At 32.9% G+C, this 18,733-nt stretch overlaps 1 protein-coding gene across 2 annotated transcripts; it reads left to right on the top strand.

Moving 5' to 3' along the window:
- The first annotated feature begins 618 nt into the window (after nucleotides 1-618).
- On the top strand, nucleotides 619-18,315 carry LOC132760577 (uncharacterized). 2 transcript variants are annotated; one of them, XM_060752579.1, is made up of 5 exons: nucleotides 619-779; nucleotides 13,978-14,511; nucleotides 14,920-15,039; nucleotides 17,373-17,435; nucleotides 18,167-18,315. In XM_060752579.1, exons 1-5 carry the CDS (start codon nucleotides 707-709, stop codon nucleotides 18,271-18,273), a joined length of 897 nt encoding a protein of 298 aa, XP_060608562.1. In that variant the 5' UTR covers nucleotides 619-706; the 3' UTR covers nucleotides 18,274-18,315. The 2 variants fall into 2 exon arrangements, with proteins under 2 accessions (XP_060608562.1, XP_060608563.1); XM_060752580.1 differs by lacking the exon at nucleotides 619-779 and adding an exon at nucleotides 10,621-10,820.
- Nucleotides 18,316-18,733: the final 418 nt, after the last annotated feature.

The raw sequence follows: 18,733 nt of genomic DNA, 5'->3' as shown, positions 1-18,733 counted from the left end.
ACATTCCTGACAAATTTCCTAGATATTTGGGCTGATAAATTATTTACAAGGACTTTTTCGCCCCAGATAACTCATATTCAAAGATGAGCTACAAGTCATCTAACAAATATATCTGACAAATATCCGGGATATTTGGACCAAAACGATACCTCTAGAGTGTTAAAAGATTTCCCATAATAGGGATGTGTGACGTAGTTTTTGGCCAAAGGTGACCAAGATTCGAACTTGAGTAAGAAATCATCGAAAGAAAATATCCACGATATTTGGAACGAAACAGTAGCCTCAAGAACCTTAACAATGTTTCTATATTTTGACTTTTACCTCAGGTGAGCCATATTTGAACTTGAGTTAGAAATGAGAACAGTTGAATTCTAACGAACTAAAAGTGAACGGACGACAGACGATGGACATTCAACGATCCTAAAAGCTCACCCTGAGCCAGCTCATGTTAGCAAAGCGGAATTTAAAGTTTGGGAATCCAGAACTAGATATATTGGTACACCATGTACGTGTTTCTATATTTATATTTATCTGAATGGGCCAGGCAAACCTATTTTGTTTTTATCTGAAACGAAATAGCATAAAGCTAGTGATATTCAAATGATTATGAATGATATGAATGGTTATAAAATGATATAACGAATAAGTATTAGAGGGGATTCGGACATTTCTATATATTATATTTACGAAATCAAAAATAATATCAATGCAATTCTTTTTGGATAGTTACTTAATATTGTTGTGTGTGGTGTCAAGTTTTCGGCTGCATTTTGTTTCAGGTGAGTATATATTTTTAACGTGTACATTGTATATATGTATATATGTATATATATATACTGACGATATGCACGACAAGCATTGAAAGTGCTACCAAAATAAATGAAATTATGGAGTTATCATTGCTTAAATATTTTATTTATGACGTGTAAATGCATGTATTTTTATAAAATGTAAATATATTTATAACGTAAATATCTTAAAGAATAATATGACAATTTCATGATTTGTCACACGAGACCTTTTCTTATGAACTTAAACGTCTTCATAGAAAATTGTTCGTTTTTTGTTGGGGTTTTCTTGTGTGTTTTTTTTTGTGTGTGTGTTTTTTTTTTGGGGGGGGGGGTGTTGTTGTTTTATGTGGGGGGATTCTGTTCAATCAAATATGATATTTTGCTAGAATATATGCTGTGCTGCTCTTGGAAAAAGTAGAGGTATTGTGATAGTCGCGGCTGCGTTGCCGTGCCGTCCGCAAACTTGAACCTGGATCAAAACTTTTTTTTTAGTTCTTGGTGTATTGTCTTCATACTTGGCCACAACAACCCTTGGGACAAGACCATTCAGTAGACACACTAACCCTGACCTTCATCCATAATGACCTGACCTTCAAGGTCAAAAGTCCAAATTATGCTTGTTCTTGCTATTATTGGCTGTAACTTTGTTTTTTTGAATGGATTGTCTTCAAACTTGAACATAATAATCTTCAAGGATATCCCTTTAAAATAACTAGACAGACCTTGACCTTCACTCATAAATGACCTTGACTTTGAAGGTCAAATTATTGAAATTTTCATTTTTTTGGCTATTATTGGCTGTAACTTTGTTATTTTTGAATGGATAGTCTTCAAACTTGAACATAATAATCTTCAAGGATAACCCTTAAAAATAATCGGACAGACCTTGACCTTCACTCATAAATGACCTTGACTTTGAAGGTCAAATTATTGAAATTTTCATTGTTTTGGTTGTAACTGGCTGTAACTTTGCTATTATTGAAGAGATCAACTTCATATTATAATAGAACATTCTTAAGGACAAGACCTTGTTGTTTATCAAACCCAAATTGACTTGGGTTCTTTAATGACCTTGACCTTGAAGGTTAAATTACTGAATTTTCTCAGATTTGTGCATTAAATGACCATATATATTTATGGTGTGTATATATATATATTTATTCATAGAATGCATTGCGTGTATCTATTCATAGAATGCATTGCGTGTATCTATTCATAGAATGCATTGCGTGTATCTATTCATAGAATGCATTGCGTGTATCTATTCATAGAATGCATTGCGTGTATCTATTCATAGAATACATTGCGTGTATCTATTCATAGAATGCATTGCGTGTATCTATTCATAGAATACATTGCGTGTATCTATTTATAGAATGCATTGCGTGTACCTATTCATAGAATGCATTGCGTGTATCTATTCATAGAATGCATTGCGTGTATGTCTATTCATAGAATGCATTGCGTGTATCTATTCATAGAATGCATTGCGTGTATCTATTCATAGAATGCATTGCGTGTATCTATTCATAGAATGCATTGCGTGTATCTATTCATAGAATGCATTGCGTGTATCTATTCATAGTGTCACAGGGTGAGAAAATGTGCAGCCTGACCGGGACTCGAACCCGGGACCTTCGGAATACCGTTCTGCGGCTCTACCGACTGAGCTATCCGGCCGCTTACACATCTTCTCCCCTAATTAATGAGCAGTTCTGAACCGTGACATACTCCCCTGCTATATTGAAATTCGTCCTCGAATGTCACAGAGTTACAGGGCAATGTAAATTAAACTCTGAGCAATATCAGTCACGGTCCCCCGTTGGGCGCCAAATGTCACAGGGTGAGAAAATGTGCAGCCTGACCGGGACTCGAACCCGGGACCTTCGGAATACCGTTCTGCGGCTCTACCGACTGAGCTATCCGGCCGCTTACACATCTTCTCCCCTAATTAATGAACAGTTCTGAACCGTGACAATAGAATGCATTGCGTGTTTCTGTTCATAGAATGCATTGCGTGTATCAATTTATAGAATGCATTGCGTGTTTCTATTTATATATACAAAATATATAGACAAAACTAATGTGACAAGACAGACCGATTAGATTTATAAAAAGGAAACGTTAAGATTTGTTCAAACATTTCTTTGTTTACTTTTAGAAAAAGTAAAAAGTCGAGCGTTGCCCCCGCCCGGCGGTGGCTCTTGTTGATTACGTGTGATAAAAAGGTTGTTGTTGGTTTTTTGGGTTTTTTTAATTTTTGTAAGAAACTAAGATTTTTGCAATTTTGGCCTTATGAGCAGTCTATAAATAGCAGAAAATGGTTTTCAGTAAAAGTTAAAAATTGATATCGTTTACCACAGTGCATTCAGTTGTTATTTGTTTGATATATTAAGTTAAGAATGTATGAAAAATAATGTTTTCGTAAGTAGTATAAGGATATCATGTTTTTCAGACAGTTAATCATAAGTTTGCGCAGACAGTGTAAATAAACGTTTGTATGCGCGCCTATTTATAGAAAATTTATTATTTGACTTGGGTTTTTGGAAAACTGGCGTGGAAGTTCCTTACGTTTTATTTTATAATTATTTATTTATAATTTTTATTATTTTGTATGTGTGTGTGTGTTTATTTATCCTAAATTATTTATAATCATGGCACTTTGGACCCAGCTATAATTATTTTTTTCCAATAATATCTATGGTAAGTTAGTCTATTTACCGATATTGGTTACAAGTAAGGTTTTACGCACACGTAAAATGAATATGAGAAGCCAAGGGATGGTTAGTTATGCACGGAGGCAAATAAAATGACACCTTTACGAATACTAGTATCTGTTTAGATCTGCGCAATTGTGAAAATAGAAATTAAAGGGGAACTTCTTTACAGCGAACTTGTTTTTTTTTTTTAGTTTCTTATGGTTAACAAATAGATTGAAAAATTCAGATGTTTTATGGCAATGCAATGTTATAGCTCTTATACCAATGCATTTTGATCAAATTGTAAAACAGTCCTTCTTTAGATGAGACAACATATTTACGCATAATTTAATTTTAGCCTTGTTACACGATATTAAATCTCGGTAAACTACAGACAGTTGTATCTTCCCATTTGAAGAAAATGTAAATGAAAATGTTTTGCAACAAAACAAGAAATTTAAAATAGGTATTGACGTGTAACGCTGATGTACATGAATGTTTTATGTACTTGCATTTTTATATTAACGACTCGCAAAATAAATTATGTCATTCCGCAATAAATCAATGTCTTATAAAAAATCATTTAAGCAGCCGAACTATATAGTGTATAAGGAATGTAAAACATTGTGCTTGTGTAATTGCTTCGAATCGGAGAATGACATATGACTTTAGACAGGTGGGGCGTTTCAACTTCAAGAATTCCTGATTTTATCATCGGGGATTCACGATTTAACTTCATGAATTCACGTTTTCAACATACGGAATTGGCGAATTTTACAATTTTAACTCCACGAATTCACGATTTCATCGTTATGAATTCACGATTTCAACTTCATGGACTCACGATTTCAACTTGATCAATTCACGATTTCATCGTTTCATCTTCACGGATTCACGATTTTTGCATATATATTTTGCTTGGGCGAAATTTACTTCGTACTAATTAAACGCCACATTTAAACATTTCATGTAAGTAAGTATTTATCAACTCATGCAATTATGTGAATATTTATCGCCAATATTCCACAATATCGATACTTATTAATTGTTGTCTCAGTCATATTTGCGACGGCTCTTTCACGTTGCCGACGGCGCCAGCACCTTGTCGTTTGAATAGATATATATTTGTATTTTAAATCAAGCTTTTTGAAGTATTTTTTACGTTGAGCTAAAGGTGAGGTAGGCATAATGTTACAAGTAAGGTTTAGTGGATCAACATTACGTTATGGTAGAAAGTTCACTCAAGATGTGTCTCCTCGTGAAAGAAAACACACGAGTAGATATTTGGTAATGGTTCTAGCAAAGTCATATTGAGATATTTCGTATCGAACTTGCATCCAAAATGATAAGAAGTCTTAAAAACATTATTTCTTTTTCTTTTTTTTTAATTCAAACATTATGTTGTAAACTGCAAGCAGCTGATATTACTTTGTCACTTTAAGATAGTGAAACATTCGACCACAGATATTCTATATTAAGCTGCATGATTCGACCGATGAGTAGGATCAAAATTGACTGTTGCTTAAGATTAAAATTTACGTTGTGTTTGTTGAAGAAATGCACAGCGGTTCCCCCGACTGGCTCTTATACTTAATACCCCGTTTTGCCGTCTCATTGTTACAAAAGTTCTTCAGTTGATCCCCGGTTTGTTTGTAAAATATGTCTTCTACAGCATTAGTGCAAACAAGTTCAACAGCTGTGACTAAAGAGGCTGCAGAAGTCGTTTGTACATTATCTTTGAGTAATGGATAAGTTGAACAAGACAATATATACATAAAGTATTTTTGGTTGATCAATCTTTATATGGTGATGAATAATGGGATACCAATAATGATGTTCTACATGTATATCATGTCAAAAATAACTAATTTGGTTAACAAAATTATTTTTAATCCTTTATTGAGCACACCTATATAATTATGTTTCTGTTGTTTTTACATGCTGTTGATTTTCTTGTTGTTGTTTGTTGTTTTTTCTAAAGGATTTAAAAGATATGGTGGCATATTTCTGCCAACAGTTAACAATATAAAATATCGCATTAACTATCTGACTTACTAGTTTGTTTTCGTGTTAACACGATAAATAACAGATCTTTATCAGACAAACTAGATATTTATTTCTGTTAGAAAGATAAATACGAATAATTTAAGTATCTATCTTTCAAAAACACATAATTATCTGTGTATCTATAAAACTTTTGTTTTTGTTAACTAGATCAATTTTAAGTTGATAAATATTGCGGAATTTTCGGACGTCTTATCTATTATCTGTTTAATTGAAACCATTAGAAAAGTTAAGAAAAGAAATGTAGCTTGTGCAATATTTTAATAAACAAGGAATACCCACATCGGTTTCCCAAAAACCCAAGTCTAATAAAAATCCAAAATAAATAAATTCGTAACGCTGAAGACGATATTTTTAACTTTTACTGAAAACCATTTTCTGCTATTAATAATCTGTCACCTGAATGTCACCTGATTGTCTCACCTTATCATTTGTAGTTCAATGTTCAGTGAAGTCAGTCAGACAAAAGGTTTTATTTGCCTATGTTTCACTATATATGTTGACTTCTTTAAACTTAAGATAAGTAGGTGGCTTTGCTACGCTCTAATGAGAAGACACAATGAAATGACTATAAAGGAGAACAACAAAATCACAGCAACATTGTTTTATTAAACATTTATATTGTAAATACAAAAATTACAATACTCAACTGTGTATTTATTTGCAACATTTAAGCCTAACGGTCCAAATTACTAATAATACAGATTCGAACTAAGGTTTGAGCATTTTATTGTAAATTATCATAAACATGTAGATTTGTAAAAAGAATGATAAACAAGAGCTTATTGTGTTAACAATTATTGTATTTTGTGCATTGTTTTATTAAACATTTATATTGTAAATACAAAAATTACAATACTCAACTGTGTATTTATTTGCAACATTTAAGCCTAACGGTCCAAATTACTAATAATACAGATTCGAACTAAGGTTTGAGCATTTAATTGTAAATTATCATAAACATGTAGATTTGTAAAAAGAATGATAAACAAGAGCTTATTGTGTTAACAATTATTTGTATTTTGTGCATTTAGAGTGTAATTTCTAAACTACATTATACCATTTAAATCATCCCTGGGTAACTTGCCTTTCATCCAAAATCAGTATGTTGGTTTTTTTTTAATTTCCGAAAGATGGTATACTTTTTCATACAGTGTGACAAACAAATGTCGTCACTCTAAAAATAGTCGTGATCAATATTTCAATATCTTAATGTCATCAACTTATTTTATGAAGAGTTCACAAAAAGAGAAGCAGGCGATGTTAGGAAGAAATAGATTTTGCCTTAGTTTCCCCCAGTTTCAGTTTTTATTAAGGTATTACCATCCTAATGCGTTACCTCCGCTAATAGGCTAGAACTACTGTTAACTACATTGAAAATGAGGGCCGAAGGTTCAATCCCCAGAAGGGTCAACTTTTTTTTTCTTTCTTTTTTCTTTTAACATTATTTATGTAACTCTCATGTCCCATTTGGAAAGAAAAAAGTGTTTAATTTTGTTTTTTTAATTTATATAGGTATTTATTGGCTAAACTATGCTAAATCTAGTAATAAGTATGGTACCTGATATTTTCAAAGTGTAATAAAATCAAAACTAGACGGTAAAAGTATTTCATATTTTACAAGATCAACCAATATACTTCTTTTAAAATTTAGGGAAACTTTGAAAACAGGCACTCATTTGGGTAAATTTTGAGGATTTTTTAAATTAGGCTCCCTAAGTAGGAAAATGGTCTGACACGTGGTAAAAATGGGTGGGGTAGGGTAACATTTTTATACAGATTTCATAATTTTAAGTAGAAACCATAATTTTGCTTATGTGGATTGTTAGCTGAATGGTACTATCTGTTTCTTACCAAAAATTAATGGGAAAACATTTTTCATTAGAATGTTATTACAGATTATTTAAAGGTTCCTCATCTCTAAAAAATGGCCCTCATAACATCCTATCTTGAGTTCAGAAAAGTGGACATAACTTGATTTCCGTGCGGTAAACTTTGTTTAAATTTTGCATACAGGTGTACTTTAAGGTATATATCTGACCTATGATGTCATTTTTTTAGTTCCTTATAGTGCCCATTAGGGTCGTAATACCTTAAACCAAACCGGTAGGAAGTTAGCAGTGAGCAGTAGCAAATTTATAAAACGTGAAGTTGTCAGTAACAGTAGCAAAAGTATAGGCAAACTAGCAGGGCATTCTTAAATAAAATATAAAACTGTCCTGCTGAAATGCTGAACTGGCGGAGCAAAATAGGCAGGGCATTCCTAAATACAGAGTAAATTTTCTTCTATGCATCCTCTTATAATCCAAATGCCTCTGAAAATGTAGTTTTTATTGTGAGATCTATTTCAATGGTCTGCGGCTGCGGCTGTGACGAACATCCTCGAAGACCTCCAGGATTTAGGTACAGATGGATATATAAACCTATTTTCGGTTCTAGTAACCCTCAGAAGTCCATTTCGTTGGTCTGCAACTGATTATTTGGAACTCGTAGGCTGAAAGAAATATTTAGTTCCAAAACAGATAATGACATTTTTTACTTCAATCTACGGGACCCTCCTGAGTCTATTTCGTTGGTCTGCGACTAATTCCGAGTCACTCGCCGACTTTCAGGAATTTTGGTGTAAATGCAGATAATGACATTTCTGACTTCTAGGGACCCTCCTGAGTCAATTTTGTTGGTCTGCAAATGATTTTGAGGCGCTCGCAGTTTTTCAGGAACTTTTGGTGCCATGGCATATAATGACATTTTTGACTTCTAAGGACCATCCAGAGTCCATTTCTTTGGTCTGCGACTTTCTTTTGGACACTCTCAGACTTTCAGTCTGTGATTGTCCCAGAATAAGTCGAAGGCCAAAGAAATGAACTCTGGCGTGTCCCTAGGAGTCAAAATTGTGATAAACTCCATTGGCACCACAAATTCCTGAAAGCCTGCGAGTGTCCCAGAATCAGTCGCAGACAAGAAAAATGGACTCTGGCGGGACCCTAGAAGTACCAAATGTCATCATCTCTTTTGTCACAAAAAATCCTGAAAGTCTGCGGGTGTCTGACGATAAGTCGCAGGTTAATGAAATGGACTCTTTAAGGTCCCTACAAGTCAAAAATGTTTTATAATCTTGCTACTGCTTCTGCTGAGCAACTGCTACTGCCAACTTCACGTTTTATAAATTTGCTACTGCTACTGCTGAGCTACTGCTACTGCCAACTTCACGTTTTATAATTTTGCTACTGCTACTTCTGATCTACTGCTACTGCCAACTTCAAGTTTTATAATTTTGCTATTGCTACTGCTGACCCACTGCTATTGCCAACTTCACGTTTCATAATTTTGCCACTGCTACTGCTGTGCCACTGGTACTGCCAACTTCACGTTTCATAATTTTGCCACTGCTACTGCTGATCTACTGCTACTGCCAACTTCAATTTTTATAATTTTGTTATTGCTACTGCTGAGCCACTGTTATTGCCAACTTCACGTTTCATAATTTTGCTACTGCTACTGCTGTACCACTGCTACTGCCAACTTCACGTTTCATACTTTTGCTACTGCTACTGCTGTACCACTGCTACTGCCAACTTCACGTTTCATAATTTTGCTACTGCTGAGCTATCACTGCCAACTTCACGTTTCATAATTTTTATACTGCTACTGCTGTGCTTCTGCCACTGCCAACTTCACCTTTTATAATTTTGCCACTGCCAAGTTCACGTTTCATAATTTTTCTACTGCTACTGCTGAGCCACTGCCACTGCCAACTTCACGTTTTATAATTTACCTACTGCTACTGCTGTGCTTCTGCCAACTTCACGGTTTATAATTTTGCTACTGCTACTGCCGAGCTGCTACTGCCAACTTCACGTTTTATGATTTTGCTACTGCTACTGCTGAGCTGCTACTGCCAATTTCACGTTTCATAATTTTGCTACTGCTACTGCTGAGCTGCTACTGCTAACTTCACGTTTCATAATTTTGCTACTGCTACTGCTGAGCTGCTACTGCCAACTTCACGTTTCATAATTTTGCTACTGCTACTGCTGAGCTGCTACTGCCAACTTCACGTTTTATAATTTTGCTACTGCTACTGCTAAGCTGCCATTGCCAACTTCACGTTTCATAATTTTTCTACTGCTACTGCTGTGCTACGTTAAACCCACAGTTAAACCAAGGCATATAAATAATATGCAACTGGTTATAGCAAAACAACGAACAGAAAAATAACAGTTTAATAGTCAAAATCAAACTAATATCACAATAAAAGAATACACTTATGACTAGCTGAATAAACAAAAATAGGAGATAATATTGTTCATTTCAACTACTGAATTCAATACTACATGTATTTTACATTGTAACAAACGGGAACGTAGAATGAGAAGTATTAATTATCTAAATTCTAACATAATGTTTTTACAAAAAAAGATAGTTTTAGTATAAATTTTTTTCACAACTATTCATTAATCTGTCAAGTTTAAAAATACGTTGTCCGAAATCAATCGGAACAACTCGGCTATTATTCATAATAACCGGTTTAAGATGCAACCAAACTTGAGAGTGCAATCTTTAATAATGTATAACATGTAATTTAATTAAAAATAATATTAATATTTAAAAGGAATATAAAGTCTTAAGTTGGTTTCATTTAAAATACGTCTGAAACTCATATTCAATAAAAGAAATGTTTAATTATAACCAAATCCGAATCAATTAATGTCAAAAGGTAAACATTTTCTACTTTCGATTTCTACGATCATATTCATACTTATATAAATAACTTATTGTTTACTTTTATATCTATAAATTAATTCAGGTTTAATTTTACCCGATGTTTTTGATTAATTTTAGATAGCAACTCATATAAATAAATTGTCATTTCATATTTAGTGTAGACCGAAATACCGTGCATGTATAGATGCGACAAACAAACTCTATTTTAAGTAATCCATTAGCAGTACTTTACCATATATGGTGGAACATTAGCAGGACTTTACCATATATGGTAATAAAATCCTAACAGGCACAATTCTTTGTATTCAAAATTGTGTCTATTTGTCGATAGGTGAGAATTGCGCAACATACATCAGATTTGAAGATACTGATAAAGGATTATATTTCATGTGTTTATAATATAACTAAAAAGGATTAAAGAAATCTGGATGATATATATGTTCATGAGTAACAATATCAGCTAAATAGAAGATGAGAGTCTGTGTGAATCGTTTCTTTTTTAGTGTTTTTGTGTTATGTTTCCTGCCGTATTTTGTCAGAGGTTGGTAGACATTTACAATGACGAATCTAATTATTTGTATTATCAATTTGCAATTTAACTTTAGTTAAAGTAAATTAAAGAAAAGAATTTTTCTTATCGAGGACAAGTGTATACGAAAATAATGAAACAGATTAGTTGAGGCGGTTAAAAACATAATAACGTATATTATATAGACATGTACGTAATCAATAAAGGAAGAACTTAATTAACTTTCATTATATTAAGATAATGTACTTTATGTTTAGAATCCATTATATTTGAAACGTTTAAAGTGACATGTTTAAAAATTATGTACGATAAATAAACATAAATTTCGTCTAAGGCATATACAAATGATTCATTTTGATTGGAAACATGCGCAGTTTTTCAACATACCGGTTTCCCAAAAACTTAAGTCTATTAATAACTCTATCTATACATAATTATGTTGGCTTGCAAATGTTTATTTACATTTGTCGATGCGATTAACTGAAAAACAAAATATGCTTATATTACTAACGAGAACTATAAAAACAAATCACACTTTTTATGCAGTTTTCATAACCCTGCTTTTAGCCTTTACTAAAAACCGTTTTCTGCTTTTTGTAAATTGATTGTCGCGCAAATTTCTCTGTTTCTTAGTCAAATTTTAGGGAACAAATATTATTTCACAATACATTTGTTTTTGCAAACTAGAATAAATAATGCGAAAAGTCTCGGACATCTCATCTAATATATTATCTGTTTGATTGGAACCTTTAGTAAAGTTCAGAAAAAATGTAATTTGTGCAATATTTTAATTAACAAGGAAATCCCTCATCGGTTTCCCAAAAACCCAAGTCTATTAATAGCTCTATCTATAATTAGTTGCTAATACAAATGTTTATTCAAATTTGCACTATCGATTGTAATCTAACCAAATGAACTTATATCAAGTTGTTGTTGTTTTTGTTTTGTTTTTTTACAAAATTCTGTTTTAATGCCTATATGGGACGGATACTGTCGTAAGATGTTTTATCTTTATTTGGCAATAATGTAATGGGATACCAAAATTAATTTTCCATTCACGTGTACTCTTGCCTAATATCTTTATTGTATATATGTGGTTAACAAACAAAAATATCTTAATATCACAATAACAAAACGAGTTACTTACGGTTAGTTGACCTACATGCGCTACTTAATTAGTGCATCAATCGGCAAAGTAAATAACTACTTGCGCAATTAATAACAGTCATTTGCTACACATCAAAATTGTTATCTGTGAATGTTTTGATGCATGCATTCTCTAAATGGAAATTACGTTCTTGCCTGCTTCTATATTATAGGTATGATGCAGTCAAGACTCTCGTCGTAAATAACTCGCGCGGAAGAAAGCATTTTTTTTAAGTTCATGTCGTGGAAAGACAACAAAATTTCCGAGGCGAAGTCGAGGATAAATTGTTGTTTGTCCTAGCAAACTGTCTCCTTCACGTCTGTCAGAAGACATTTTTGAAGAAAATACGAGTAACTGTATCTGACTTATACGACGATTTAATTAAAGAACAGATTAAATAAAAAACGCATTTAATAATAAATAGATCTTATTGAAAATAATGTATGTTTTTGTTGAAAATATGAAACTATAGAAAATTTTTACATGGCCTGTATAAGCTTTTGGTAGTTCAAGGTTTTGACAAATTGCATTCGCACTTATTTTGATTTGACAGAATTCACTTTCATTCACAAACAATTTTAAAATGACTGCAAAGTTTCAATTGAGAATGTAAGTCTCGCTATTTTATCTATAAAAATACGTTATGGTGCCTCAAAAGTCTAAGAAAAAAAAATCTTGCATGTCAATTATAGGTGTCTGAGATCGCCCAGACAGGAAACCCGCTAAGTCCACGTGGAAAGTAACAGTTAGTTAAAAAAAATGTCTTCTTACAGCTCTGGTGGGGGTATAGTCGTATAAGTGGATATAGTGCAGCTGAAATATACGTTGTCCTGCTTGGACCAGTTATATGCGGAATTGTTCCCCTAAAAATCATGTGTCGCTCTCTGTATTTTTTATAGATAAAGTATCGTGATTTTACATTCTCTAATAAAACTTCAACATTGAATTTGTCGCTTTATCCTCGTGAGAATCAAAAATGTAAGATGATTGACCATAACTTTCGCATTGTAGCTTATTTACAGTAACCGTGACTATAGTGAAAGTTCTTCGATTGTTATATCTCTTATTTATTTACAAGAGAAGCGCTTGATAATAAAACAAGAGCCTGGATAAAGTTGAATTTTCTAAGTTCAAAAAGGAACATAGTTCTGTCAAAATCCATGTCAGAGTAATGGGCATTGGTTAATGATCTATTGTGCTTTTAAATAAGTGTTTGTGAAGTTTAAACCCATTCCCTTTAGTAGCTTTGAAGATACCAAGCACGCAAATACTTCGCCAAAGTCATGAAAGTGTGATGACGACACCAACGCCTGTGAGTAAAGTATTCTTCAAAGAGTCCCGCTTAAACAAGTGATTTAGTCAATCTTAAAGCTTAACATGTCTCAAACAGGACACCATAGAAATAGAAGGAAATTTGTAGCGAACATGTATCAGTATTCAGTTTATCGAAAAAATAATTACACGGCCATTTCCAGAACTAAGTAACTATTGCTTTTAGCATTGGTTCTGCTGAAAATCTTTTCTTGTATAACGTCTGACATTCTATCAGGAAAAAGAAACAACAAAAAACAATAACATGACAATAACCCACCCCAAACAACAAACACCGTAAAATCATACAAAATTAACAGCCATCGTGTTAAGAAAGTGTGTGAATAAGGAAACTTACAAAATGTGAGGTCCAAAACGTTATCCGTATAACATTCACGCAATATATGTCTCAATCTGACTGTCTCAATGTTGATCGACAAAATCGATTTTAGTTAAAACACTTTCTATTAAAGGCAGCCATTTTAAAATTGTTTATAAATGAAAGTGAATTACATGTATGTCCGAGAGAAAAAAGTGGTTTTTTTCCAGTCACTTAATCATAAAAAAATTGTTTTCAATATTTACTGTTACTCAATGGAAATATTATAACAAAGGTCTAATTTTTTGGTTGTGCCTTGCATGCGTGCGTGCGTGTGCGTGTGTGTGTGTGGTAGTTTACTTGCCATGACTCATGAAATTTATATTTTTCAGGATTACATAGACACCACAAATGCTTGCCTGTCAACGCGTATCTGTTCTTGGATAGAATCGTAGGTGATGATGTTCGTGTGCAAAAACATAATATTTATAAGATCATGGACAATACTCATGATGGTAGTAACATTCAAGTAGACACGTTAAACCATACGTCAATAATAACTATAACAGAAGGTGTCAAAAACAAAGAAAACATGTTAAAATGGCCCAAAATCATCAACGATTTTCATAAAGGAACGACGGGTGTTATTTCAGCAACGAGTTTGATAGATTCTATATCAGTCTATCAAACTGGAAACACAAACGTAGCAACAGAGTTGTTTCTTGTGGTAAATGATGAAACAAAAGTGGACGATGAAGAAAAACTAATTAAAGCACTAAAGACAATGAAAACGTTTATTGTGTATTGTGGAAGGAAACGTACACCTAATTTTTGGTACTGTCTTGCAACAGATGAAAACCACTTCATAAACCTCAAAGATGAAGTTGATGCTGACATAGAGTCGTTTCTTCGCTTATCATGTGAAGGTAATTCATGTATTTTTCTTTATTCACTAATTCGATATATCAAATAAAATGGACTTATAAATTGACCGGTGTATCGGTGTTATTCACTTTTTCTTTTTAGGCCACGCATGTCCGTTGCCCGTCGCACCTTGTCATTAAAAGTCTTGCGATATCAGGGGAATTATGGTTCTCATGTTTGTCATTATGTATTGTAACAAAAAAAAATAATACAATGTATATTTCTAACAAAATTCGTACGTTAACGAACTCGTGCTTCCCTTTTCTTACAATTTTCTCTAATTCGTCCCTTTTCTTACAGTTTCCATTAATTCGTAGACATGACTACCTATTCTTATATCAAACAGTCTATATAACTACCTATTCTTATATCTAACATACTATGTAACTACTTATTCTTATATCTAATAGACTCAAACCTGCAGTGCAACAACAACATGTACTGGACCGGACATGAGTGTAAAAAATGTACACACATTTGCTCTAGGCAACCGTCTGAAGATCCGCCATTCTGCCGGCAATCTTGTTCGTGTAAGTTTGTTTATGTTTTAGTTTATACAAATTTAGTTTATTGGAAGCTATAAGCTTATTCAAACACTCTCGAATCCGTTTCTGGAACCAACTAGTACTAAGAATTTAATATAAAAAAAAAATTCCTCAAGGAAACAACGGCAGTGTTAGAACAAACACGGTCAGCAATCCTAAGATTACTAGTCTGACGCGTTAACCACTCGGCCATGCCGCCACTTCTAAATTTCATCATTATGTTTTAATTCGTAACTTTAAAAATCTTTAACCATATATCAATTGTCATTGAAGTTTGCCCATTCCCGTACATTTTATCATAGTGTTAAAATAAAGCAGATATCAACATTGAAATCATCTGTATTAAGTTAAGAGTGACAGTCGATAAAGAAAGGTTGATCGTTTGAAATTACCTGTAGCATCTAAAATAGCGTCTGAACTAGTGAAGGGACTAGAAGGGTATAAGATTACACAGAGTACAATAGCTTCGAATAAGAAAATTTAGAAAACAATGGGAGCATTAAAAACAATAGGGCCATGATGGCCCTGAGTCGCTCAGCAGAAAAAAACTGCTTTTCAGTGTTGGAAATTATCCATTGTCAATATTTTCTTATATCAAATTTGACCATAGAACATGTTTAAACAATAATTTGAAGAAATGCCATGACCTTGGGCATTTAAGCTTCAGCGGTCCCTAAAAGGGGCCAATCAAATTAATATGAGCAAACTTGATAAAAGACTACCCGACAAAGTTTGATGATCATCCATCAATGAGTTCAGTAGAAATAGACGTTTAAAGGTATTTCTATTTTTAGCTTTAGTGGCCCCTAAAAGAAGCTAATCAAATAAATATGATCAAACTTGATAAAAGACTACCCAAGAATGCTACAGACAAAGTTTGGTGATCATCCATTAATTAGTGCTGTAGAAGAAAATGTCTAAAGGTTTTTCTATTTTTAGCTTAAGCGGCCCCTAAAAGGGGCCAATCAAATTAATATGAACAAACTTGATAAAAGATTACCTAAGAATGCTACGAAGTTTTGTGATCATCCATCAATTAGTTCTGTAGAAGAAGATGTTTAAAGGTTTTACTATTTTTCGCCCTAGAGACCCTTTAAAGGGGCTAATCAATTTAATATGAGCAAATTTGATAACAGACTAAGAGACCCCTAAAAGGGGCTAATCAATTTAATATGAGCAAACTTGATAACAGACTACCTAAGACTGCCACAGACAAAGTTTGGTGATCATCCATCAATTAGTTCTGTAGAAGTAGACGTTTAAAGGTATTTCTATTTTTAGCTTTAGAGGCCCCTAAAAGGGGCCAATCAAATTAATATGAGCAAACTTGATAAAAGACTACCCAAGAATGCTACAGACAAAGGTTGGTGATAATCCATCCATAGGTTCTGTAGAAGATGTTTAAAAGTTTTTTTTCTATTTTTAGCCCTAGAGACCTCTAAAAGGGGCCAATCAAAATAATATGAGCAAACTAGAAAAAAAAGACTACCCAAGAATGCTACAGACAAAGTTTTGTGATCATCTATCAATTAGTTCTGTAGTAGAGGATGTTTAGATGTTTTTCTATTTTTTGCTCTGTTGACCCCTAAAAGGGGCCAATTGAAATGACACGAGCATATTCAAGTGTGACTGTCACAAGGATGCTACACACCAAATTTGAAGTAAATCTGTCCAGCAATTTCAGAGATGAAGACGATTGTTGACACATGACGTCGGGCGATGGACGCCGGAGCATCCGCTTTGACACTAATAGCTTACCGTGAACCTTCGGTTCTGGTGAGCTAAAAACAGAGAGACTTAAGCAAAAAATACAAAACCAGTTTTACAATAAATTACTTACATGATTGCAGTTTGACTATTCAAAAATATTATTTAAACTGTTAAAATTCTTTGTCATTAAATATAAAATTTAACTTAACTCCAAGTTTTGTGTGTGTTTAAACTGAATTATACCCAATGGTAAAATATTCCTTGTACTTCTATCTATTTTGGCCAAAGTTATTTTCTACATTTTATCATCAAAATTGTTAAGAAAACAATTGATATGAAATTCTAGAAAACCGAAAAACAAAAATATAGTTCTCGTAATTGCTTCAGATATTCGCCACGCAAAGGACGAGAGCAATAGTACCGGAAGTCCAATATGTCACTGTTAAGTTCCAGCGGTTTATTCATAAACTTTTAATATTTATAACTAACGTACATAACAGAAATGTATATTAGCATGAAATCTATCAAATAAATTTTTGTATGATTATTAAAGAAGAGAAAAACTCCTAAAAACTATTATTTCATTTTAAGCTTTGTTATTTCTTCAGATTTTCGCGAAAGAAAGGACGAAATCAAGTGCAACGGAAGTTCAGTGATGACGTCTTACAATAGTAAGTTCTATTTGCTGTTGTTGTTGATAGTATTTGTTATGTATTATATTGTCAGCAGTTTGGAAGATGACATTGTAGTATCCAATTTCGAAACATTTTATTTGGCGGAATTTCAGATCTGAAGTTAAGGACGTTTTCGGGAGTTTTCATATAGACAAATATGCAACAATAAAAATTCTTTAAACTTGGCATGTTGTTATAATATGATAATAGAAACATTTTAATCGATGCACATTTTGGGGTCACCGTTCTCATTTTTTGTTTCATTACATTTTCAAACAAAAGTAAATATACCGTTAAAGTTTATACGCTTTCAAACTTTGTTATTTACTTTCATCTTGGTTGTTTATCTTGCGTTTTGCTTTTGACAATTAAATGTTTCGTTTTTAACAATTTTGTACGTATTTTTGACTTTGGCTATATTACAGAAACAAATATTTCCTTGATGTAAGTGGTATCCTTTATATAAAATAGAAGGAAAAACCAAAATATAGCCTTGATAGTATATCTTGTTCTCATTGTAGTTGCTTCAGATATTCGCCAAGCAAAGGACGAGAGCAAGAGTACCGGAAGTCCAATATGTCATTGTTATCTTTACAAATATTTATAACTAACATACATAACAGAAATGTATATTAGCATGAAATCTATCAATAATCTGTACAATTATTAAAGAAGAGAAAAACTACTAAATAATTTTTGTTTCTCATTATCATTCATTATTTCTTTAGATTTTCGTGAAACAAAGGACGAAAGCAAGGATAACGGAAGTTCAAGGATGATTTCCTACAGTATAAAGGTCTATTTGCCATTGTGGTTGGTAGTTTGGTTATATTAAAGTATGTGACACAGAAGTGTCCATTTTTTCGAGCGAAGTATTCGTTTAAGTATACAATAATTAATTATGATGCTACAGTGCCGGTGTGGCTTTAGATACAATAAGAAATGATGGAAAAAAGTTCAAATGATTAGAAGAAACATGTTAATTGTATATCATTTTTTTAACACTTAGTCGCAAGTTTAATACTTGAGAGCGGTCACACCGATTTAAATTCAGTTATTTTTGTTATATATATTTCTATGTTTACTGTTTATGATTTTACAACATATCATCAATCTTTTGCGTGTTTACAAACATTTAGTTCAAACAATATTAAGGTTGTCAATATTATGTACATTTCATCGTTTGAAAAACAATATTTGAAACAATTTTTGCGCATGTTCACAATCGTAATTTTTGTAATCTTCCGAGTGGTTTGTTCATGAATAATTGGCAAACATCACTTCTCCGTCGTCTG

The sequence above is a fragment of the Ruditapes philippinarum genome, unplaced genomic scaffold, assembly GCF_026571515.1.
Source record: "Ruditapes philippinarum isolate M1 unplaced genomic scaffold, ASM2657151v2 ctg1741_1_1_1_1, whole genome shotgun sequence".
NCBI lineage: Eukaryota > Metazoa > Mollusca > Bivalvia > Venerida > Veneridae > Ruditapes > Ruditapes philippinarum.
This window is presented reverse-complemented; position numbering and strand designations above follow the sequence as displayed.

Excerpts from the sequence above, each read along its gene's own strand:
- LOC132760577 (XM_060752579.1), top strand. The coding sequence starts at position 707 with ATGCAATTCTTTTTGGATAGTTACTTAATATTGTTGTGTGTGGTGTCA. Across the intron at positions 15,040-17,372 it reads CTGCCGGCAATCTTGTTCGT|ATTTTCGCGAAAGAAAGGAC; the intron begins GTAAGTTTGTTT and ends TTATTTCTTCAG. Across the intron at positions 17,436-18,166 it reads AGTGATGACGTCTTACAATA|ATTTTCGTGAAACAAAGGAC; the intron begins GTAAGTTCTATT and ends TTATTTCTTTAG.